This window comes from Zootoca vivipara, chromosome Z2, assembly GCF_965207765.1.
Source record: "Zootoca vivipara chromosome Z2, rZooViv2.hap1.1, whole genome shotgun sequence".
Taxonomy (NCBI): Eukaryota; Metazoa; Chordata; class Lepidosauria; order Squamata; family Lacertidae; genus Zootoca; species Zootoca vivipara.
Window position 1 is genome coordinate 36,157,205 of NC_142585.1, and position 19,638 is coordinate 36,176,842.

General features: G+C 45.4%; 1 protein-coding gene across 9 annotated transcripts in view; it reads right to left on the reverse strand.

Annotated features, from left to right (window-relative positions):
* The window catches only part of RALGDS (ral guanine nucleotide dissociation stimulator), a 95,014-nt gene that overhangs the window by 15,460 nt on the left and 59,916 nt on the right, over positions 1-19,638 (reverse strand). For all 9 annotated transcript variants that reach the window (XM_035102191.3, XM_088664769.1, XM_088664768.1 and 6 more), the window contains exons 2-7: positions 4,819-4,929; positions 4,221-4,414; positions 3,158-3,232; positions 2,271-2,464; positions 1,314-1,435; positions 552-767 (exon numbers count right to left, since the gene is read on the reverse strand). In XM_035102191.3, the coding sequence (XP_034958082.1) occupies positions 552-767; positions 1,314-1,435; positions 2,271-2,464; positions 3,158-3,232; positions 4,221-4,414; positions 4,819-4,929 (912 nt within the window). The remainder of the gene's footprint in view (positions 1-551; positions 768-1,313; positions 1,436-2,270; positions 2,465-3,157; positions 3,233-4,220; positions 4,415-4,818; positions 4,930-19,638) is intronic.

Consider the following 19,638-nt stretch of genomic DNA (forward strand, 5'->3'; position numbering starts at 1 on the left):
ATAAATAGGAAGGTAAATGCTGTGTGCTGCTCTGGTTCGCCAGAAGCGGCTTGGTCATGCTGGCCATATGACCCGGAAGCTATACGCCGGCTCCCTTGGCCAATAACGCAAAATGAGCACCGCAACCCCAGAGTCGGTCACGTCTGGACCTAATGGTCAGGGGTCCCTTTACCTTTAATAGCAGCGTTAGTAGCTAAGAATGTAAAAATGTAATAAGAGCCTTGCTGGATCTAGTCCAGCATCCTGTTCTCACACTGGCCAACCAGGTACCCTGTTGAGAAGCCTAAAAGCAGGACTTGCGCTCATCCACATTCTCCCTATTTGTGATCCCCAGGAACTGGCACTCCGAGGAATCCTGCCTCTTGGCAGTTGAGGCAGAACATGGCCATTGTGGCTAGTAGCTGTGAGGGCTAGAAACTTGATTGAAAAGCAACACCCCCCCCCAAAAAAAAAACCAATTCCCCATTCCAAAACAAACTTTGGATTGAGACCCATCTCAAACCACAATACTATTTTATTTTTGGGGAGGGATCTACAGCCAAGCAACCTACCCGAGCTACTTGAATCCAGTGATCCACCACCTTGGCTCTTTGCTGTGGCTTCAGGGCCCGGTCCCCAAGGCAAGTTGAAATGATGCAGTTAGTGACACGGTTAAACTGGGAGACGGTCGCCCGGATGGTGGGGGCCAAGTGCTCCTTGCCTTTCTTGTCCCGCTGGGACCAGATACAACCAAGGCAATGATAGGGAACCACCTTTTTGAAAAGCTCCTGCAACAGAGAGGCATTAAGAAAAGGATCAGGAAAAGCAAGGATGGTGGCTTGAAGAGGGAAAGATGTCATTCATTTATTTGGAAAATTAATGCCCTTTCCAAGGGTTTTGTTGGAGGAGGAGGAGGAACACAAGCACATTAGAACATCCTGCTGGGTGCATCTTGTCCAGCATCTTTTTCACACAGAGACTAGCCAGATGCCCATAAGGGTGACCTGAGCACAGCAGCATCTTCCCTCCTGCAATTTCCAGCGACTGGTACCCAGAGGTATGGCTAAGCTGCCTAAGGTTTTATGAGCCAAAACTGAATTGAAACTGGGAAGAAACTGATAGCCAGTACAGCATCCATGTCATATTCTCATTCCCTCTAGTCCTAGTGGAAAATCTGGCTGCTGAATTCTGCGTTAGTTGCAGTTTCCCCCAAAAAAGGTCTTCAAGGCCAGCCTCATGCACAATACATTGCAGCAATCTAACTCAGAGAAATATCTTGTGGGGGGGGGGAGGGTTATCACAGGAAGCATGCCCAGGCTGAATCAGACACTCACGGCATCCATTAGTGTGAATTGTTCGGCCACCATCTCCGGCGAGAAAGAGAGGAAATCTAGCTTGCCTTCTCCTAGCCCATTCTCCTCTTCTAGCCGCAGGGTGCAGCTGGCATGGTCCACAGCTGGGAGAGACAAGGGGACAGAGTCAAGGCACGGAACAACTGGCTGGAAGGCCAGCAGAGGACATCGCTCCCCTACCCCCCGCCCAATCTAAGCACAGATCAGAGGGGCTATAAAGGGAAGTGGCAGAGAACACCCTTCGCTGGCAGAATTCAATCCTTGGCATCTCCAGCTAAAAGGATTTCATGGAGTCAGGCTGAGACCATCTCCAAAGCTGAAGGCCTGGGGGAAGCTGCTGCCAGTCAAACTAGAGACTACAGGCACCCCTGATTTTGCATGTGTTCAAAGAATGCGTGACCATGCATGCCCGGGCCGTTTTTGGACCGGCCACAACGGGGGAGTAAGAAGCTTATGTGCGCTCCATCATAAGCTGGAATGCAACCCCTGCACATGTCCCACACACCCCAACCACCCATGGCCATTTTGGACTATAGCTGTAGTCCAAAATCTCTGGAGGGCACCAGGTTGGTGAAGTCTGGCCTGTATTATGGAAGGGGACCATCGCTCAGCTGTAAGGCAAAAGTCTTGCACCTGCAAGGCTCCAAGTCCAGCCCTTGGGATATCTGCCTGCCTGTGACCTTGCAGAGCTGCTGCCAGTCAGAGTTGGTGGCCCTGGGGTATATGGAACGACCGGCCAATGCACTGGAATACAGCTGCTTAATCTTAATCTGGCCTTTCTTGCCTATGGAGCTCAGGCAGGCTGCCCTACCCACTCCTGCTTGCTATCTTATCTCCACAACAACCCTGTGAGGTAGGCTAGGCTGAGAGAGAGAGAGAGAGAGAGAGAGAGAGAGAGAGAGAGAGAGAGAGAGAGAGAGAGAGAGAAGCCCTGCTCACCTTCCGCCTCCACCTCGGCCCGCTCCTGCTGCTGGAACTGCGTGAAGAGGATGCGGGCTCTTCGCTCCAGGTCTGAGCCTGGGATGTTGAGCCGCACATAAATTATCAGCTGCTTCAGGCAGGCGTAGTCCGGAGGCTTGCGGAAGTCTTCGGAGTACTGATCCAGCCAGGCACCCAGGATGGACGAGATGGTGCTGAGGAGGAGGGGGAAGAATAAGAGGTTGGGCTTCCTCCACAAGCCAGGCCAATGGGCGTTTCAGAGGGTTGCGCTGCACCCAGAAAAGGGGAGGGGTTGACCTTTAGCCTTGAGGGGTGGGGATCCTCCAGCCCATGGACCTAACTGCTCCACCCCTTTTGACTAAGACCCATCCACCTGCCCTATGCATTTGAGTGACACCCCAGGTATGGGGGCAGGTAACTCTGCAGCTGGGCCAAAGGAGGCAACGGTCGCTGATCGGACACACAGGCATCTGACATCGGGGTGATATCAGGTTACTGACAGGTGAGCAGCCCCAGCGGGGGGAGGGCATGGGAAGTTGAGGATCTGTGGCCCTCTGGCTGGATCCAATCCCTCACCCCCCCCTTCCATTCTCAGAATCCAGGCTGAAGAAGGGTTCCTCACCCCTGTTCTGGGGTAAACCACTTCTGAATCTTTTACTGTCTCTCTCTCACACACACAAAAAATATTGCCCTGCTGTTTAGAAACCTGAGGATGTTGCCCAGCACTCCATCCCTGCTAAGGTATCCAAGATGGTGGCCTCCAGGTGTTGTTGGACTACAACTCCCAACAGCCCCTACTAGTTTGTTCAACAGTGAGGGAATGATGGGAGTTGAGGTCCAATGACGTCTGGGGGAGTACTACCATCGCTCACAGGCCAAACACTTACTTTTTCAGCTCCAGCCTCTCGTCCACTGCATGCCTGGGGTGGTCTCCGTTGACCTGGAGATGCAGTTTGCCATATCTAGAGGACCAGGGAAAGCCAATCAAAGCTTTGCGATGCACACATATGCGTTTCAAGGATTACTGGAAGCCCACTTACCCCCAAAACAGTTCTGACTACCAGCATGGTCAGGCATGATGGAAATTGTATTATTGTTTCATTTCATTTATGAATCACCCCCCACGAGCTGTCCCACAAAGCAATTTAGAAAAACATCAACATCGCATTGGGTAAAAGAAAAGAATAAAGATTCTCATCCTCATCCGGGGTGGATTTCATAAAGGGCTTTCAGATTAACCTTTTTGAGCCAATAACTGCCATTTTTATCAATCGCTGTTTATTTCACCAATGAATTGCTCCTCCTCGTCCAGAAGTGATTTACCAAAAAAAGCAATTATGAATATAAAAATGGTTTAAAACCATGGCTCATCCATAAAATCAACCCAGTGGGGTTCAAGATTTTGGAAGGCTTTCTTTGTCAGTAGGTGCCAAAAAGACAGTAGGGAAGGCACTTGTCTGACATGCAATTAAATGGGGTCCCAAAGGCTCAGTGTCACCCCACTAATGGCCTAATTTTGATGGACAGGCCTTCTGGTGGGATGGCACCTGCAGAATGCAGTGATTGGCTGAGTGTTACTATTATTGCATTTATAGCTCACTGTTTCCTCCAAGAAGCACAAGGTGGTGTACATAGTACAACCACCTTCCTATTTTACCCTCACAACAACCCTGCAAGGTAGGTTGGACTAAGAGTGAGTGACCGGCTCAAGGTCACTCCAGTGAGCTTCATGACTCCATAGGAATTTGGACTCTGGCCCTCCAAGCTCCTAGGCTGACACTCTAACCACTATGCCACACTGTAGTAGGGGAGGAGATCTTTTAGGTATCTCGAGGAGTCCACAGAGACTACCATGCCACACCAGACTGCTCTTCCCGACAGCACCTTGGACTCAGGAACTGGTGTCTTACCCCACAGAGCCCCACAAGGAGAGAGAAGGCAGAAGATTACCTGTTCAGAAGGAGGTCCAGGACCTGCTTGGTCGTGGCAAAGGCACGGTATGTACAGAGGAAGATGGTGACGTAGGTGGAATCATTGCCTTTGAATGCAGAGACGAGGTATTGCACCAGCTTTTCCAGGGTCCCGGCTTTGATGGTCCGCACCTTACAAGTCTCGTACAGGTTTAAGGCCGACTCGTTCTCAAACTGTGAAAGGGACAGAGAATTACATGAACAGCTGCTTCGAGAGGAGTTGTGGATGCCATACTAGCACTTGAGCTGTGAAGATGGGGGGAGAGACAGCAGTCCTCCAGATGTTGTACCGGGTGACATCACTAGGGATAAGTGCATCTCAGGTCCAACTTCCATGTATTATCTGAGAGACAAGGCCTCTGCTTACATGCCTCTAGCAAAGGACAGCCCTGTTCCACTGGCCAACACTCAAAACAGCCCTGTAAGCTTGGTGATCTTAGTTGCCTCCCCACCAGAGACAGGAAGTTGCACAGGTTCTGAGGTAACATCAGAACTAGCGACCTGCAAACTCATAGAAAAGTCACTTTTGGCCACAGTGCCCTGCCTGTTCTTGCGAAAAGCTGGAAGCATTCACTTACCCCTAGCCATCGTTGCCCCTTGTTGGCTGTGTGGTGGAGCTGGACTTTCCGAAGCGAAATGCTATAGATCACGCCATCTTCCACCTCTTCTCCGATCTCCTGAGTGGAGCTCTGGAAAGGGATCAAAGAAACAGAAAGATATGGGCAATGGGCAAATAAAACGCATGCACTGTTTTTGTCAGCTTCATGGGTATAAAATGGCAGCCCAAAAGGGTTTTTCTCCATCTCAAGGTTCCCCAGCCAAAAGGCGGCCATATTTCAAGAGAATGTCCAGATCACAAGAGCTCCACAGAACATGGTGGATGTCCCTTATTTTGAAATACTGCCCCAAAATTCCTGCGGTACAGAAGCTGCAGCTTTTGACATGCCCACATTTTTTTAAAAGTTTTAAATCTATTCACTGCCATTGAATCTCAAACCAGGACAGAGCTGTGGGCAACATTTGGGGGTTGGGAGAACATTTTGAAATCTAAGAAAACTGTGGTAGGCACCACTAAATGCCCTTTTAACAGATAAGTGTCTGAGTTCATGCACTGGGGGGAAAATACACTTTGGAACTCCCTGCCTATTGACATCAGGCAAGTGCTTTCACTGGACTCTTTCTGGCACCTGCTTAAAACACCTTTGTTTAGATGAGCCTATCCACATATTTAGGAAGCAGAAACAAGTTTCAATCTGTTTTTAGTAAATAGCAATGATGAAAGATTTTTAAAAAATAATATTGAAAGATGTTCCAGTAGCACCTTAAAAACCAACTAAGTATAAGCTTTCTAGGTATGAGCTTTCGTGTGTATACACACTTCTTCAGATACTGTTTTAGGTTATTGTTATTTTAATGCTCAACAAGTCTTACATTATTGTTGCTAATTGGTAATTTTATTGTTCTATCTTTTTTGGTAAACTGTTTCAGTGATGATGATGATTTTTTTTACAATCTAGCAGTGTATAAATTTCATTAAAATTAAAAAATAAAATTAAAAAATTCATTTGCGTGTTCTCAAAATGCCAGACTGCAAAGAAGTATTGTACAGAGGAAGATCCGGAGTCCAGGAGAAGGGGGGGTAGAATTAGACAAATGTGGTTAAAAGTATGATAGAAGAAATAATATTTGAATATATGGGTAATTTTGGGGGTATAAAATGGAGGCTAAAGGAAGAATAAGAGATGGATGGAAAATAAAATTAGATTTGGATTAATTAAGGAATTATAGGTTGAGGGTATTTGATTATTTTTTTTAGTAGATTAGAATTGGTTGGGAAATACTGTAATGAAAAAACTGTGCCAGAATGATTTAAGATGATAAAAGAAAACTGCTTAATTGAGATTTAATAAATGGACCCAGTGTGGGGGAAATTGAGGAAGTCCACAATGTTATTGTTAATGTAATGAATTGATATGTTTTTTTGTTTTTTTCTATTTTCCTTTTTGATTGTGTGTTAATTTTGCTCTTTTGTTATTCTTTATGTGTTAAAATTTTGAAAACTAATAAATATTATTGGGGGGAAAAGTAGTAGTATTGCACAGAGGCTTTTCATTTGTGGAAGCTGGTTGCAAATGGTGTACTGCCACTTAACAGGGGTTGGAGTTACATGTCACAAAAGCAGAGGTTTACAATAAACTGTTGCCGTGTGAATTGTTTCTGTTCAGATAGATTTCTAACTAATCAACCATGACCTTTTCCTGGATACTTTGTTCTACCTTTACTCCCCACTCATTTTTCTCTCTATACCCTTCCCCTCAGACAAACAGCATTTTGTGGTTACAGAGAATGCTCAATTCTCATTGGGCTGTTTTTATGTGTGAGGGGATTCCCCTCAAGGTATGTTATTGTACTTCTGCAAGCCTTGAGATTTCCCCGGAGCATGCCATGCATATTTCCTCATATTTCTTCCTTGCCCCATTTTGGAAACAGAGCTGTCACAACTCTGCATCAGAGCTTGCTATTAAGAACTTAATATACAGCTTGATCTAAGTTTACCAATCACCACAAGATTATGCCTGCAAAAATCACTGCAAAATCACTGGGAAACAATCAAATAGCATTTTTAAAACAACAACTACAACAACAGGAAGCAGCACATCTTACGAAGTTTACATAACATTTTAGAAAGCAGCAAAACACATGAGATATTAAGTGCACTGGAAAAAAGTGACTTTATTTATAAATTAGTGGAATGATAAAATTGTTATATTTTTTCAGTGCTTTGTTTATAGACATATAGCTGTTTATTATGAGAACTATAATAAACCCCCCACAATAATTAATTTGTTCTCTTTCCACTATAAAACCTTAACAGATAATTAGCAAACCTTTTGAATAAATATCTTAATGGTTATGTCAAATATATCAAACAATATCCTTTCTTATCTGAACGCCATTAAATGTAATCAAACTGTCACTCCCACACTCTGTCTTTATATTTGATGTATTCGTACAAACTTAAGTGTTGTGCTTAGATTTGGTAGATTTAGATGAAGAAGAAATCACAAGCACAGAAGTGGGATCTGCAACAAATAGTTGCAGCATTGAGAGCTCACGTTCAGGGTGCCAGCCAGACAGGTCTTGGAAGGTGGTAGTGGTGAAGTAAAAATGGCGAGGTGGAGACCTCGCCAGAGCATCTGTGGGAAAAGAATCAGCCCCACAGCAGGGAAAGTTACAAAACTGTTCCCTGAGCGCTGTTTGACAGAGGAGGAGGAGGAAGGTTGAAGGAAGCCAAAACCACGGGAATGGTGGGCAGTTTCCTGGAAAGCCAAGGCAGAAAACACACAAACCTTTCATTTAAGGCAAACAAAAAACAAAAACAAAACCCTTATCCTCTAGAGAAGGCAGAAAAGCAGGTGTCAGCTGGAGCCGGGTGCGGACCATACACGCTTATCAAATGACAATAGGACAGAAACACAGCAGCGTTTGCGGAGTCACTTTATATATATTTAAAAAGTCAAAGATACTTAATGACAAATCCCAAACAGGTAAAAATTGAAATGTAAAACCTGATTTTAAAAAAACAAAAACCCAATAGTGTGGTTAGCCTGCCAAACTAGGACCTGGGAGGCCAGGATAGAAATTCCTACTCAGCCATGAATTTCATTGGGTGGATATAGTCCAGTTGGTTAGAGCAGGCATAAGCAACATTCAACCCTCCAGATGTTTTGGTCTACAACTCCCATGATCCCTAGCTAAGAGGACCAGTGGTCAGGGATGATGGGAATTGTAGTCCAAAACATTTGGAGGGCCGAAGGTTGCCTATGCCTGGGTTAGTGTGTGGTGCTGATAACACCAAGGTTTCAGGTTCAATCCCCATATGGGACAGCTACATATTCCTGCATTGCAGGGGGTTGGACTAGAATGATTATCCTCAGGGTATTCTATGATTCTTTGACCTTGGGCCAGTTACTTGCCATGAGCCTAACTTACCTCACAAAGTTGTTGTGAGGGTAAAATGGAGATGTGAAGAGCTGTATAAACCACCTTGCGCTCCTGGGGGGGGGGGAGTTGTGGAATATAAATGCAAAAAAAGAAATGAAGCTTTGCAAAATTTTCTGTATTCAGGAGAAAATTGCGTACAAAAAATTATGAAGTAATTTTCATAAAAACACTGCTGGGTTTTAATGAGGACTTTTAAAAATAATGCCACAAATTGATGTGGAAATGTGGAGGAATGAACTGAAGATTTAGAATATGAGTAACCGAGAGAAACAAGAGACCACACAAAATCTGACTCACAAGCTGCAGAACGCAGATGAGTTGGCAGATGGGAAATGGTCTCTCTCTCTCTCACTCAAACCACGACATCATCTTTTACTCCTGAAAATGAAACCTGCTCTAGTCTTGCCTCATTCACTTCCCCCTCTTGACATCAGAGACCCAGGATTTGCCTGCTGTCATGGGTGCTAAAAGTCCCCAGCATAAGCCAATATCTCAAGGCTGCAGGTACAATCAATCAGAGCATCTCACTGGTTCATCACTGGCATCAACAGTTTGGTACAGTGGTTAGTGTGTGTGACTAGGACCTGGAGGCAAAGGACTGACCATTAGGTCCAGTCGTGACTGACTCTGGGGTTGTGGCGCTCATCTCGCTTTATTGGCTGAGGGAGCTGGCGTACAGCTTCCAGGTCATGTGGCCAGCATGACAAAGCCGCTTCTGGCGAACCAGAGCAGCGCACGGAAATACCGTTTACCTTCCCGCTGTAGCAGTACCTATTTATCTACTTGTACTTTGAGGTGCTTTCGAACTGCTAGGTTGGCAGGAGCTGGGACCAAGCAACGGGAGCTCACCCCGTCACGGGGATTTGAACCACCGTCTGATCAGCAAGCCCTAGGCTCAGTAGTTTAACCCACAGCGCTACCAGAGTCCCTAGGAGACCAGGACCTGAAAACCAGGGTTCAAATCCCCACTCGGCCAGGCAGCTTACCTTGGCCCAGTCACTTATTCTCAGGCTAACCTACCACACAGGGTTGTTATAAGGATTAAATGAGGAGGAGGACAACTATGTGTACCCCCTTAGGTCCTTGAAAGAAAGATGGTCTGTAAATACAAGGAAGGAAGGAAGGAAGGAAGGAAGGAAGGAAGGAAGGAAGGAAGGAAGGAAGGAAGGAAGGAAGGAAGGAAGGAAGGAAGGAAGGAAGACAGACACTTGTAGGCTGCTTGTGCAATCCTCATTTCACCAACTCTGAATGTCCATTGTGGAGGCCGTAAATCTCCATGGGACACAGGCATGAAGGAGACGAAAGGGAATTTTTGCTGGCTTCAAAAACTCATGGGGGACTTCTAGTTTTTATTCCATTTGTATCCCACCTTTCCTCTTAACAGAGTCAGGTGGCATCCATGGTTCTCCATTTCTACCCCCACAAAACCACTGAGAGGTAGGTTACGGTGGGGGAGAGAGAGAGAGAGATGGTGACCAGTCGAAGGTCACTCAGTGAACTTCACAGCTGAGCAGGGCAGATCAAACCTGGCTTTCCCACATCCAAGTCTGAACTTCTAACCCAGAGCTTTCCAAACTTTTCATGTTGGTGGCATACTTTTTAGACATGCATCATTTTGTGACATGGTAATTCAGTTTTACTAGCAAACCGGAGGTTGAAAAGGAATCCGTTTCCAGCCCCGGGAGGAGCGTGGGGAGCATTCATGTGACATACCTACACACTGAAGCCAAAACACCAACGTGTCACACAGTTTGGAAAGCTCAGCTCTAACCCTTAGACCATCTTGCCTCTTGTTTTTCTAACTCAGATCAGCAATCTGCCTTTGTATGTTCAGGAGAGGGGAAAAACAAACAGACATGTGATCAGACATCTGGGGTGGGTGGGTGGGTGTCAAGCTGAATCAACAAGTCAGGCCCCACCCTCTGGACAAATGCCAGTCCCTTTGGGCCGGGTCCCAGTTACTAAGGGAAACTCATTGTGTTTTATCGACCCTCTCCCTCCCTCTCTCCAATACAGACTGTAGGGGGGGGGGGGAAACAGACAACTAAGGTTTTGTGATACAGCTTGAATATCTCTGAATGGTTTTACATGTTCCAGAACAAAATCTGAATAAGCTTCCTGTATAGCCACACTGTGTAAACAAATCACATTGGTCTAAACTGACTGCATTCCAAAAGTTATGGATTCAAATCACCCATGACTTCACAATACTGTACAGCGCACTCCAGAGGTCTGAGATAGGAACATGCTCCCCAATAAGTCACTGTCTCCATTTGGACTTAGTAGTGGAGTGTCTGTTTTTTATATGCAGATGGTCCCAGGTTCAATCCCCAGCATCTCCAGTTAGGGATGAGAGAGACCCCTGCCTGAAACCCAGGAGAGGTGCTGCCAGTCAGTGTAGACAACACTGAGTTACATGGATACCAATGGCTCAATAGAAGACAGCTTATTATGTTCCTATCTCAACAACAGCCCTGGCAATTAGGTCCCTGTGTCCTGTGGTGTCTTCTTTCTGGTCAGAAATTATCGTTCACATTAACTTGCTTTTGGAAAAATCCTTGATATTTGTGGAGGTTCAAGCATTCTTAAATTATGCGTGTGGTGTGAGGACCAGCAGGTGGACAATGAAAGTGGACCCCATGACACCTGGATGGGGGGAGGGACACCTGGCTTGAAGCAGCACATGAGAGAAGGATCTATGGGGGCTTGGTGGACCGCAATCTGAACCTGAGTCAACAGTGTGATGCAGCAGCAAAAAGAGCGAATGCTATTCTAGGCGTCTAGTGTCCTATCAAGTGAAGTAATAGTACCACTTGATTCTGCCTTGGTCAGACCAAACCTGGTATACTGTGTCCAGTTCTGGGCACCTCAATTTAAGGACTTTGGAAGGACATTGGAATGTTTGCAGAGGAGGGTGACTGAGATGATCAAGGGTCTGGAAACCAAGCCTTATGGGGAACAGTTAAAGGAGCTGGGTCTGTTTTGCCTGGAAAAGAGGAGACTGAGAGGAGATATGATAGTCACTGTCAGATATCAAGAGCTGTCATGTGGAAGATGGAGCATGCTTGTTTTCTCCTGCTGTGGAGGGTAGGACTCGAATCAATGACTTTAAGTTACAAAAAAAGAGATTCCGACTAAACATCAGGAAGAACTTTCTGACAGTAAGAGCTGTTCGACAGTGGAACCTCCCTTGGTGGGTTCTGGGCTCTCCTTCAGTGGAGGTTTTTAAGGAGAGGTTGGATGGCCATCTGTCATGGATGCTTTAGTTGAGATTTGTACATTGTAGGGGGTTGGACTACCTGACCCTTGGGGTCCTTTCCAATTATAAAATTCTATGAACCCCATTGGTTGCAAAAAGACTTGTATTTAGAATAATCTAGTCCAAACCCCAGCTATGTAAAGGTTGGAAGGATAAACACCCACCACCTATTACTCAGAGCTATGGAGATCCTGTGGCCCTTTGAACACACAACTGTCAATCTCATTTAGACACCTATTTGGGCATACAGACTGCCTGTGTTAACTTACACGCATAAATCAGAATCAACTAGGTATTTTTTATTGTCAAGTGTCCACTGACAAAGCTTCTTCCTTTTCTTGGTAGAGTTGCAAAAATTAAAATTAAAAAGGCAGTTCTTATTAATAAAGTCGCTCTGAAGTAGCAAATGCTTAGTTGGCAAAGGCCGTTATCAAGGAACTCGAAAGCAAGAATGGAAAGTTGACTCGGCAGTTTTGATGCAGGCTCAACCTCACGAGGTCCCCGGCTGCGAGGAAAAGCCCCAGAATGGAAAAAGTGCTCACCCCGTTTCCTTCCCCTTTTGCAGAATTTGCACAGCCCATTCATATATATATATATATAGAGAGAGAGAGAGAGAGAGAGAAAGGGGAAACAGAAGTTAATGAACAGAGCAATAGAAAAATAAGAAAGCCAAGCATCACGCAACACTGGCAAAACTCATTGCTTGCCTTGGGGTTTTCCTCTTCTTTTTCTGGGAGGTTGTTCCAAGCAAAAGCTCTTTTGCTGAGCACGTTTCTTCTTTGATTCCTTCCCAGAAATGGGGAAATAAAAACAAAGCAGAAACAGGAACAGCTGGAAGTCTCAGCTTGGCACCTGAGATAATATTTCTGGGTAAAGATTCCCCCCCTCCCCGGTTAAATCATTTTATAACTTATACAAAACAAATAGAAGTTATAGCTATGGATGAAAATCAAAAGATGAAAAACAAAACTATGAAACTGGCATGGGGTTAAAATAACAATATCCAAGTCATGAGAGAGAGAGAAAGCAAGGATACATGTTATCCGCATATAAAGAATATTAGTGCTATTTGATTATCAAGTGTAGTTCCAGATTTGCCTGGCTGATGATGAGGGCCATCTTGAAAATGATCCTTCTGCTGTCTATGTAATAAAGGAATGCCAAATGATATAGGAAGTGCTTGGAGGTTCTAGTCCAGGCATCCCCAAACTTCGGCCCTCCAGATGTTTTGGACTACAATTCCCATCTTCCCCAACCACTGGTCCTGTTAGCTAGGGATCATGGGAGTTGTAGGCCAAAACATCTGGAGGGCCACAATTTAGGGATGCCTGTTCTAGTCCTTGTCAAAACCTCAAAAATTGTCACCTTGTGATGGTTTTGTGCTAACAGGGGCGAGGGGTTCATAATGGTGAATCCTATGCACATAAGAACATAATTTCTGGATCAGGCTAATGGCCCATCTGGTCCAGCATCCTTTTCTCACAGTGACCACCTGGGTGCCCCAATGGAAAGCCCACAAACAGAATCTGAGCACAATAATAATATTCTCCCTTCCTGTTGCCTCCAGCAACTGCTGTTCAGAAGCATTATCTCCTCCAACCATGGAGGTACAACAACAGACATCATGGACAATGGCAATCAATAGCCCTCTCCTCCACAAATTTGTCTAATCCTCTTTTAAAGCCTTCCATGTTGGTGGCCACCACTGCCTCCTGTGGGAGTGAGTTCCACAGTTTAACTATGTTCCGCGTGAAGAAGTCCTTTCTTTTATCTGTTCTGAATCTTCCAACATTCAGCTTCCTTGGATGCCCACGAGTTCTAGTGTTGTAAGAGAGAAACTTTTCTCCATCTACTTTCTCCATACCACATGCAATTCTATAAACTTCCTACGTGTAACCTTTTAGTCACCTTTTCTCTAAACTAAAAAAATCCCAAACACTGCAACATCTCCTTACAAGGGAGTTGCGCCATCCTCTTGATTATTTTTGTTGTCCTTTTCTGAAACCTTTCCAACTCTATATCCGCCCCTATTTTTTAGGTAAGGCGATCAGAATTTGCTTTATAATGCTTATATTATTGAAGCAGTGCCCTCAGGGGCATCACTTAGGGGATGGGTGTCAGGCTCCAAATTCACAGGGTAAATTACCCACCAATTAGCCACCTAGCACCCACAGTAGCGGCGGTTTGAAACCCTGTGACGGGGTGAGCTCCCGTTGCTCGGTCCCTGCTCCTGCCAACCTAGCAGTTCGAAAGCACATCAAAGTTCAAGTACTGTAGATAAATAGGTACCGCTACAGTGGGAAGCTCCCTGCTTATTTAACTTATATGCAGAATTTATCATGCGAAAGGCTGGACTAGATGAATCCCAAACCGGAATTAAGATTGCCGGAAGAAATATCAACAACCTCAGATATGCAGATGACACAACCTTGATGGCAGAAAGTGAGGAGGAATCAAAGAACCTTTTAATGAGGGTGAAAGAGGCGAGCGCAAAATATGGTCTGAAGCTCAGCATCAAAAAAACCAAGATCATGGCCACTGGTCCCATCACCTCCTGGCAAATAGAAGGGGAAGAAATGGAGGCAGTGAGAGATTTTACTTTCATGGGCTACTTGATCACTGCAGATGGTGACAGCAGTCACGAAATTAAAAGACGCCTGCTTCTTGGGAGAAAAGCAATGACAAACCTAGACAGCATCTTAAAAAGCAGAGACATCACCTTGCCAACAAAGGTCCGTATAGTTAAAGCTATGGTTTCCCCAGTAGTGATGTATGGAAGTGAGAGCTGGACCATAAAGAAGAACTGAATTATGGTGCTGGAGGAGACTCTTGAGAGTCCCATGGACTGCAAGAAGATCAAACCTATCCATTCTTCAGGAAATCAGCCCTGAGTGCTCACTGGAAGGACAGATCCTGAAGCTGAGGCTCCAATACTTTGGCCACCTCATGAGAAGAGAAGACTCCCTGGAAAAGACCCTGATGTTGGGAACGAGGGAGGGCACTAGAAGAAGGGGACGACAGAGGATGAGATGGTTGGACAGTGTTCTCGAAGCCACCAACATGAGTGACCAAGCTGCTGAAGGCAGTGGAAGACAGGAGTGCCTGGCGTGCTCTGGTCCATGGGGTCACGAAGAGTTGGACACGACTAAACGACTAAACAACAACAACAACACAGTGGGAAGGTAAACAGCATTTCCATGTGCTTCTCTGGCTTCGCCAGAAGCAGCTTAGTCATGCTAGCCACATGACCCGGAAGCTGTACGCCGGCTCCCTCGGCCAATAAAGCGGGAGGAGCGCCGCAACCCCAGAGTCGTCCACGACTGGACCTAATGGTCAGGGGTCCCTTTACCTAGCACTTCCTATATGATAAGTTCGTCACAACCAACAGGTGGCATGTTAACTTTAAGAGGACTTCAGGATCACTCTGAATTCAGCCCCTTGACAGTTTGCATTCATCACTGCTGGAGAAAACAATGTCCATCCTAAAAATAATAAAACCATTTTTTTAATACCATCTAGAAAACATCAGATGGAAGATCAAAAGTCTTGGCCCAGTTAAAGTCTCTTCTGCCTCAGCCAAGGATTCACACAGTTTTTCAGAGCGCAGCAGGAGGACAAAAGTGTTTTCAGCAAAAAAGGCATTAACCACTTTGTGGCTGCCCAATCTCTCTTGGAGAGCTTCAATGGAGACAAGAAGAGGTGAGAAAAGAGAGGGCAACCCTTCTCAGCCAATAACTGCAGCTGACAGGCCATGCATTTCAGAAGACTGTGGGTCTGTGTGCCAAGGATGTGGGAGCCTCTTTCAACCCTAGGGCCACATTCTCTTCCGGGCAACATTCTGGGGGGCACATGCCAGTGGTGCGCAAGGCCAGAGGCAGATGCGGGGAGCGCAAAAATAGTGAACTTTACCTCTGTATTGTAGGCTAGTTTACACCCACCCACACCCACCCGTCTATTCTGCATCCAGGCAAGCAAGCGGCATGATTAGAACAAGGACATATCCCACCAAGGCTAAAGCAATCCAAAGAGGGTGTTAGACAAGGCCAAGGAAGAGACGTGGTCTGGAGAGAATCTTGAAGGCCAGATATGTTTGTCCCCAGGGCTGAGGTTCTCCCTCTTCTCTAAGTGAACACTACTTAAGAGAATTCTGCTTCCAAAATCAGTAACTCACAAAAGGATTATCACAGATTTTTAGAGTTTAGAAGATATTTTGAAGTCTGACCTAAACGCTTAGATCTACAATCCAAAGATATCCATATTTTTCCTATGTGCCTGTACTTTGATTGGGCCATATAAATAATTACCATCGATTTTGGCTACATGGCTGATGTTGAAGAGAGAGAGAGAGAAGAGTTTTAAAGTGGATTCTGTCCAGAGTCTCAGTGTATTGAAAGCAAGCTATTAAAGAGACAATTGTGGGCCTTGCTGGAGCTCTGCTTAAGTGCCCATTAGTCACCAAAAACAAATAATGAAATATTATTACCCTGCAGGCAACAGAGGTGCTTAGGGGGGTTATTTTTAAGTGGAGGAGCAAGCCAGACAGAAATCTTGCTGCAGTTAGGTTTGTTCCTCCCGTCCTGAAGTCGATAAAGGCCAAATCAACTGTAAAAAGGTGTATGTGTACTGTTTTAGACACACATGTGGAAGAGGTGGAGTGAAAACTGCTCCTTTGAGAGCAGTTTTCTCTGTGTGTCGAAACCTCCCTGCATGTGGAAAGCTAGTAGTTTCAAACACACATACCAAGAGGGCTAGCTTTCTCCAGGCAGGAAGATTCAAATCACACACACACACCTGTTTGGATTGAGACAGAACTGCCCCTGCGAGACTCTGTGTGCATTGTTTCTGTTTTCCTAACACCCTGACACTGGGGGGGAAAACCCTGAAAAAAAGGCTTAGCCATCTTGGATGAGTCACGCGTTCCATCAAGCTTCCATCACTGTGATTAGCACCTTTCATCCTCTGTTACTCTATGGCTGCAGTGACTGTTACTACGGAGACAGTATTTTTAGGATGACACATCACTCTGCACAGGGAGTTAGTGATGCCAACTGTAACAATGATCGGAGCCATTGAAAAGGCATTAAAAAGCCCCACACATTTAAAATCCCTCCTCCCTTCCACTGAACAGTTCATCTGGGCTTGCTTGCTGTTCCCCATGCTGCAAAACGTGACAACAACATACATTTCTATGTATATAGGAAGATATACACACATCCCTAATTCCTTCAGCTCTGATTCAGTTTTTACTCAACACAGAGACAGAAAACTTCAGCGAGCAGCAGCAGCTCTTACATAAGCTGTGACATGACTCAATTTATAGCTACAAAAATACCCGCACAATGTGTACTCAATTTATAAAAAAGTGTTTTCTCTCGGACAGAAATTTAAAGAGAAAGGAGAAAAAGAAGTACTGTATTTGCTAAGTTTCCTTTTTCAAAATAGGAACAAGCCTGCACTGTTGACAAAAATGAAGAAGAAAACCACCCAGATTTTTCCATACAAACTGCAGTCTAGTCTAATGCAGAAACCATGAGTTGTCCCCCAAGACTATCAAATGAAGTTCATTTCTCCAAGGTTTGGTTTGCTGCTCTTGCTCCAGGCCTTTGTAGTTTGAAGAGCAATCTTCCCTGGGTCTCAGGCAGGGATCTCTCCCAGCCCTACCTGGAGATGCCAGGGATCAGACCCGGCCGGGGCCTTCTGCATGCAGGGAAGATGCTATACTTTGTGTTTGTGGAGGGGTTTGGCAACAAGCAGTCACCATTTATCTTTCAACAGCAGCAGCAGCAGCATATCAATGCTAGCACAAAAGCCACAATAAGCACCAAAGGACTTGGCAAATGTGAGGGAAGTCCCTGGAAAATCACTTGCATATCCATGGAGGAGCCCAACATGTTGCAGAGTTATACATGATACCATCTTGGCTGCTCCCCTTCAGAGGGAAAGAGAAAAAGAGACAGACAGTGGATTTTTATTGAACTTTATCTATATAGCAAAATAGAACTTCATGGAACAAACACATAAAAGCTAAACCAAACCAGATCAAGGCTGGCATGGGATGCTGTTACCGTGACAAGAAAATACGGTAAAGCTGGTTATCCACATATTTGCAATAAGTTGTAACTTATTGCAAATATGTGGATAACCAGCTTTACCGTATTAAGGTAAGCGGAGGGGTTTTGTCATAAAAGGCCTTCATATTTTTAAACAAAATAGGAGCAGGAAATTCTTTCACTTCTGCCTTCCTTCCTGCCCTCGGAGCCAAGAAAGAAGAGTCTAAAAGACCTATTAAAATGTTTTAGCTTAGAAGGCAGAATAAAGGGGGGGGGAGGTCAGCTAGCATATTTGAGAGGTCAGATGCAAATGTAATGCAGCTAACTCACTCATCCAAGCGTGTGATGACCTGGGGGGGGTCACCAATGTTTTGGGGGCCCCCAGCAGAGTAGCTAACTGGAGAAACTGTTGTGGGTACACATGCATACCCACACTGGTACATACACACTGCACCACAATAGATCGCTTCTTTCAAGACGCATTTTGGAGTTGGGAAGGGATCCTGTGGGAGCCAAGATCTGCCATTCGCCTTCTGCTAAACTTCACCTCTCCTCCCCTACAGGAATCTGCCTTATATGGAGGCAGACCACTGGCTCCATCAACCTCAGTATTGTCTACACAGGCTGGCAGTGGCTCTCCAAGGTTTCAGGCAGGGAGTCTCTCTCCTAGTTTTACCTGGACCTGCCATTGCTGAACCTTGGGACCTTCAAAGCACCTCACTAAACATTGCTAAAACAAAGGGGTTCCCCCTCTAGCTTTCATAGGGTTTCCAATGCAACCACCTTTCTGCAACTGGAAGGGGTTTGCATGGAATCCTGCTGAACTGGATTCAACCTTTGCCCATCAGTTGATGAGCAGGTGGGTTTAATCCTGCTTTTGCTGTGCACCCCAGTTCCTAGCAGGGAGACAGCCACATGCAGGATTTAACTCTGCCCTCCCACCCCGTCAGATGATGTTATGAGTGGTATCAGCAGGCTGATTTGGACCCTGCACTTTATAATAACCACAAACACACACACGGATGCATACAAGAAACCAAGCATCCCTGCCTCAATGCTTTCATCCCTTCTCATTTTGGTGGGCGAATATTCAGCAGTTGAAGGACCTTTTAAAAACCAGATTATTATTATTTTTAAAAAGCAGACGTGTGATCTTACATCAAATGAGTCATTGAGTGAAGAGAGGGATTAGGAGCTAAATCTCCTCCCCGCAGGTGCAAACTGGAGGAAAATAAAACTTGATTATTAAGGGAGCTTGGCCAGGTTCAGTTTTAAAGGCCTATTCAAGAGGGTAAGGCAAGCAATGGCATAGCACGAAAGAAAGGAAACCCACCCAAAGGAGCCCTCCATCAACATAGGTAAAGGTAAAGGGACCCCTGACCATTAGGTCCAGTTGTGACCGACTCTGGGGTTGCGCGCTCATCTCGCATTATTGGCCAAGGGAGCCGGCGTATAGCTTCCAGGTCATGTGGCCAGCATGACAAAGCCGCTTCTGGCAAACCAGAGCAGCACATGGAAACGCCGTTTACCTTCCCGCTGTAGCGGTTCCTATTTATCTACTTGCATTTTGACGTGCTTTCGAACTGCTAGGTTGGCAGGAGCTGGGACCAAGCAACGGGAGCTCACCCCGTCACAGGGATTCGAACCTCCGACCTTCTGATCAGCAAACCCTAGGCTCTGTGGTTTAACCCACAGCACCACCTGGGTGCCCCATCAACATACCTGAAGGCAATTACTTTAAAAAGATGCTCAGCCTCCTATGTACCCTGAAAACCCCAGTTTGTTTTAATTTATTAAAGCGCCCACACTTCACCAGCAGATCCCAGAGCAGGTTACAATGTAAAATTCAGAATTCTAAACAGTTAAAACGTGCTACAAGGTTTTAGTAAGAGCTGTAACTTTAAAGAACTGGTGCCGAAAGCTCACATTTTCCTTCTCCCTCCCTATCCATTTTTCCTTACGTGTCATGTTTTTTTGGGGAATTGGGACAACTTATGTTCTTGGTATCATGAGACAAAGTGAAGTGGCAAGCTCAAGGCCAGATTTTGAGCACCACCTTTGTATTTAAAGCATAGTTGTGATCC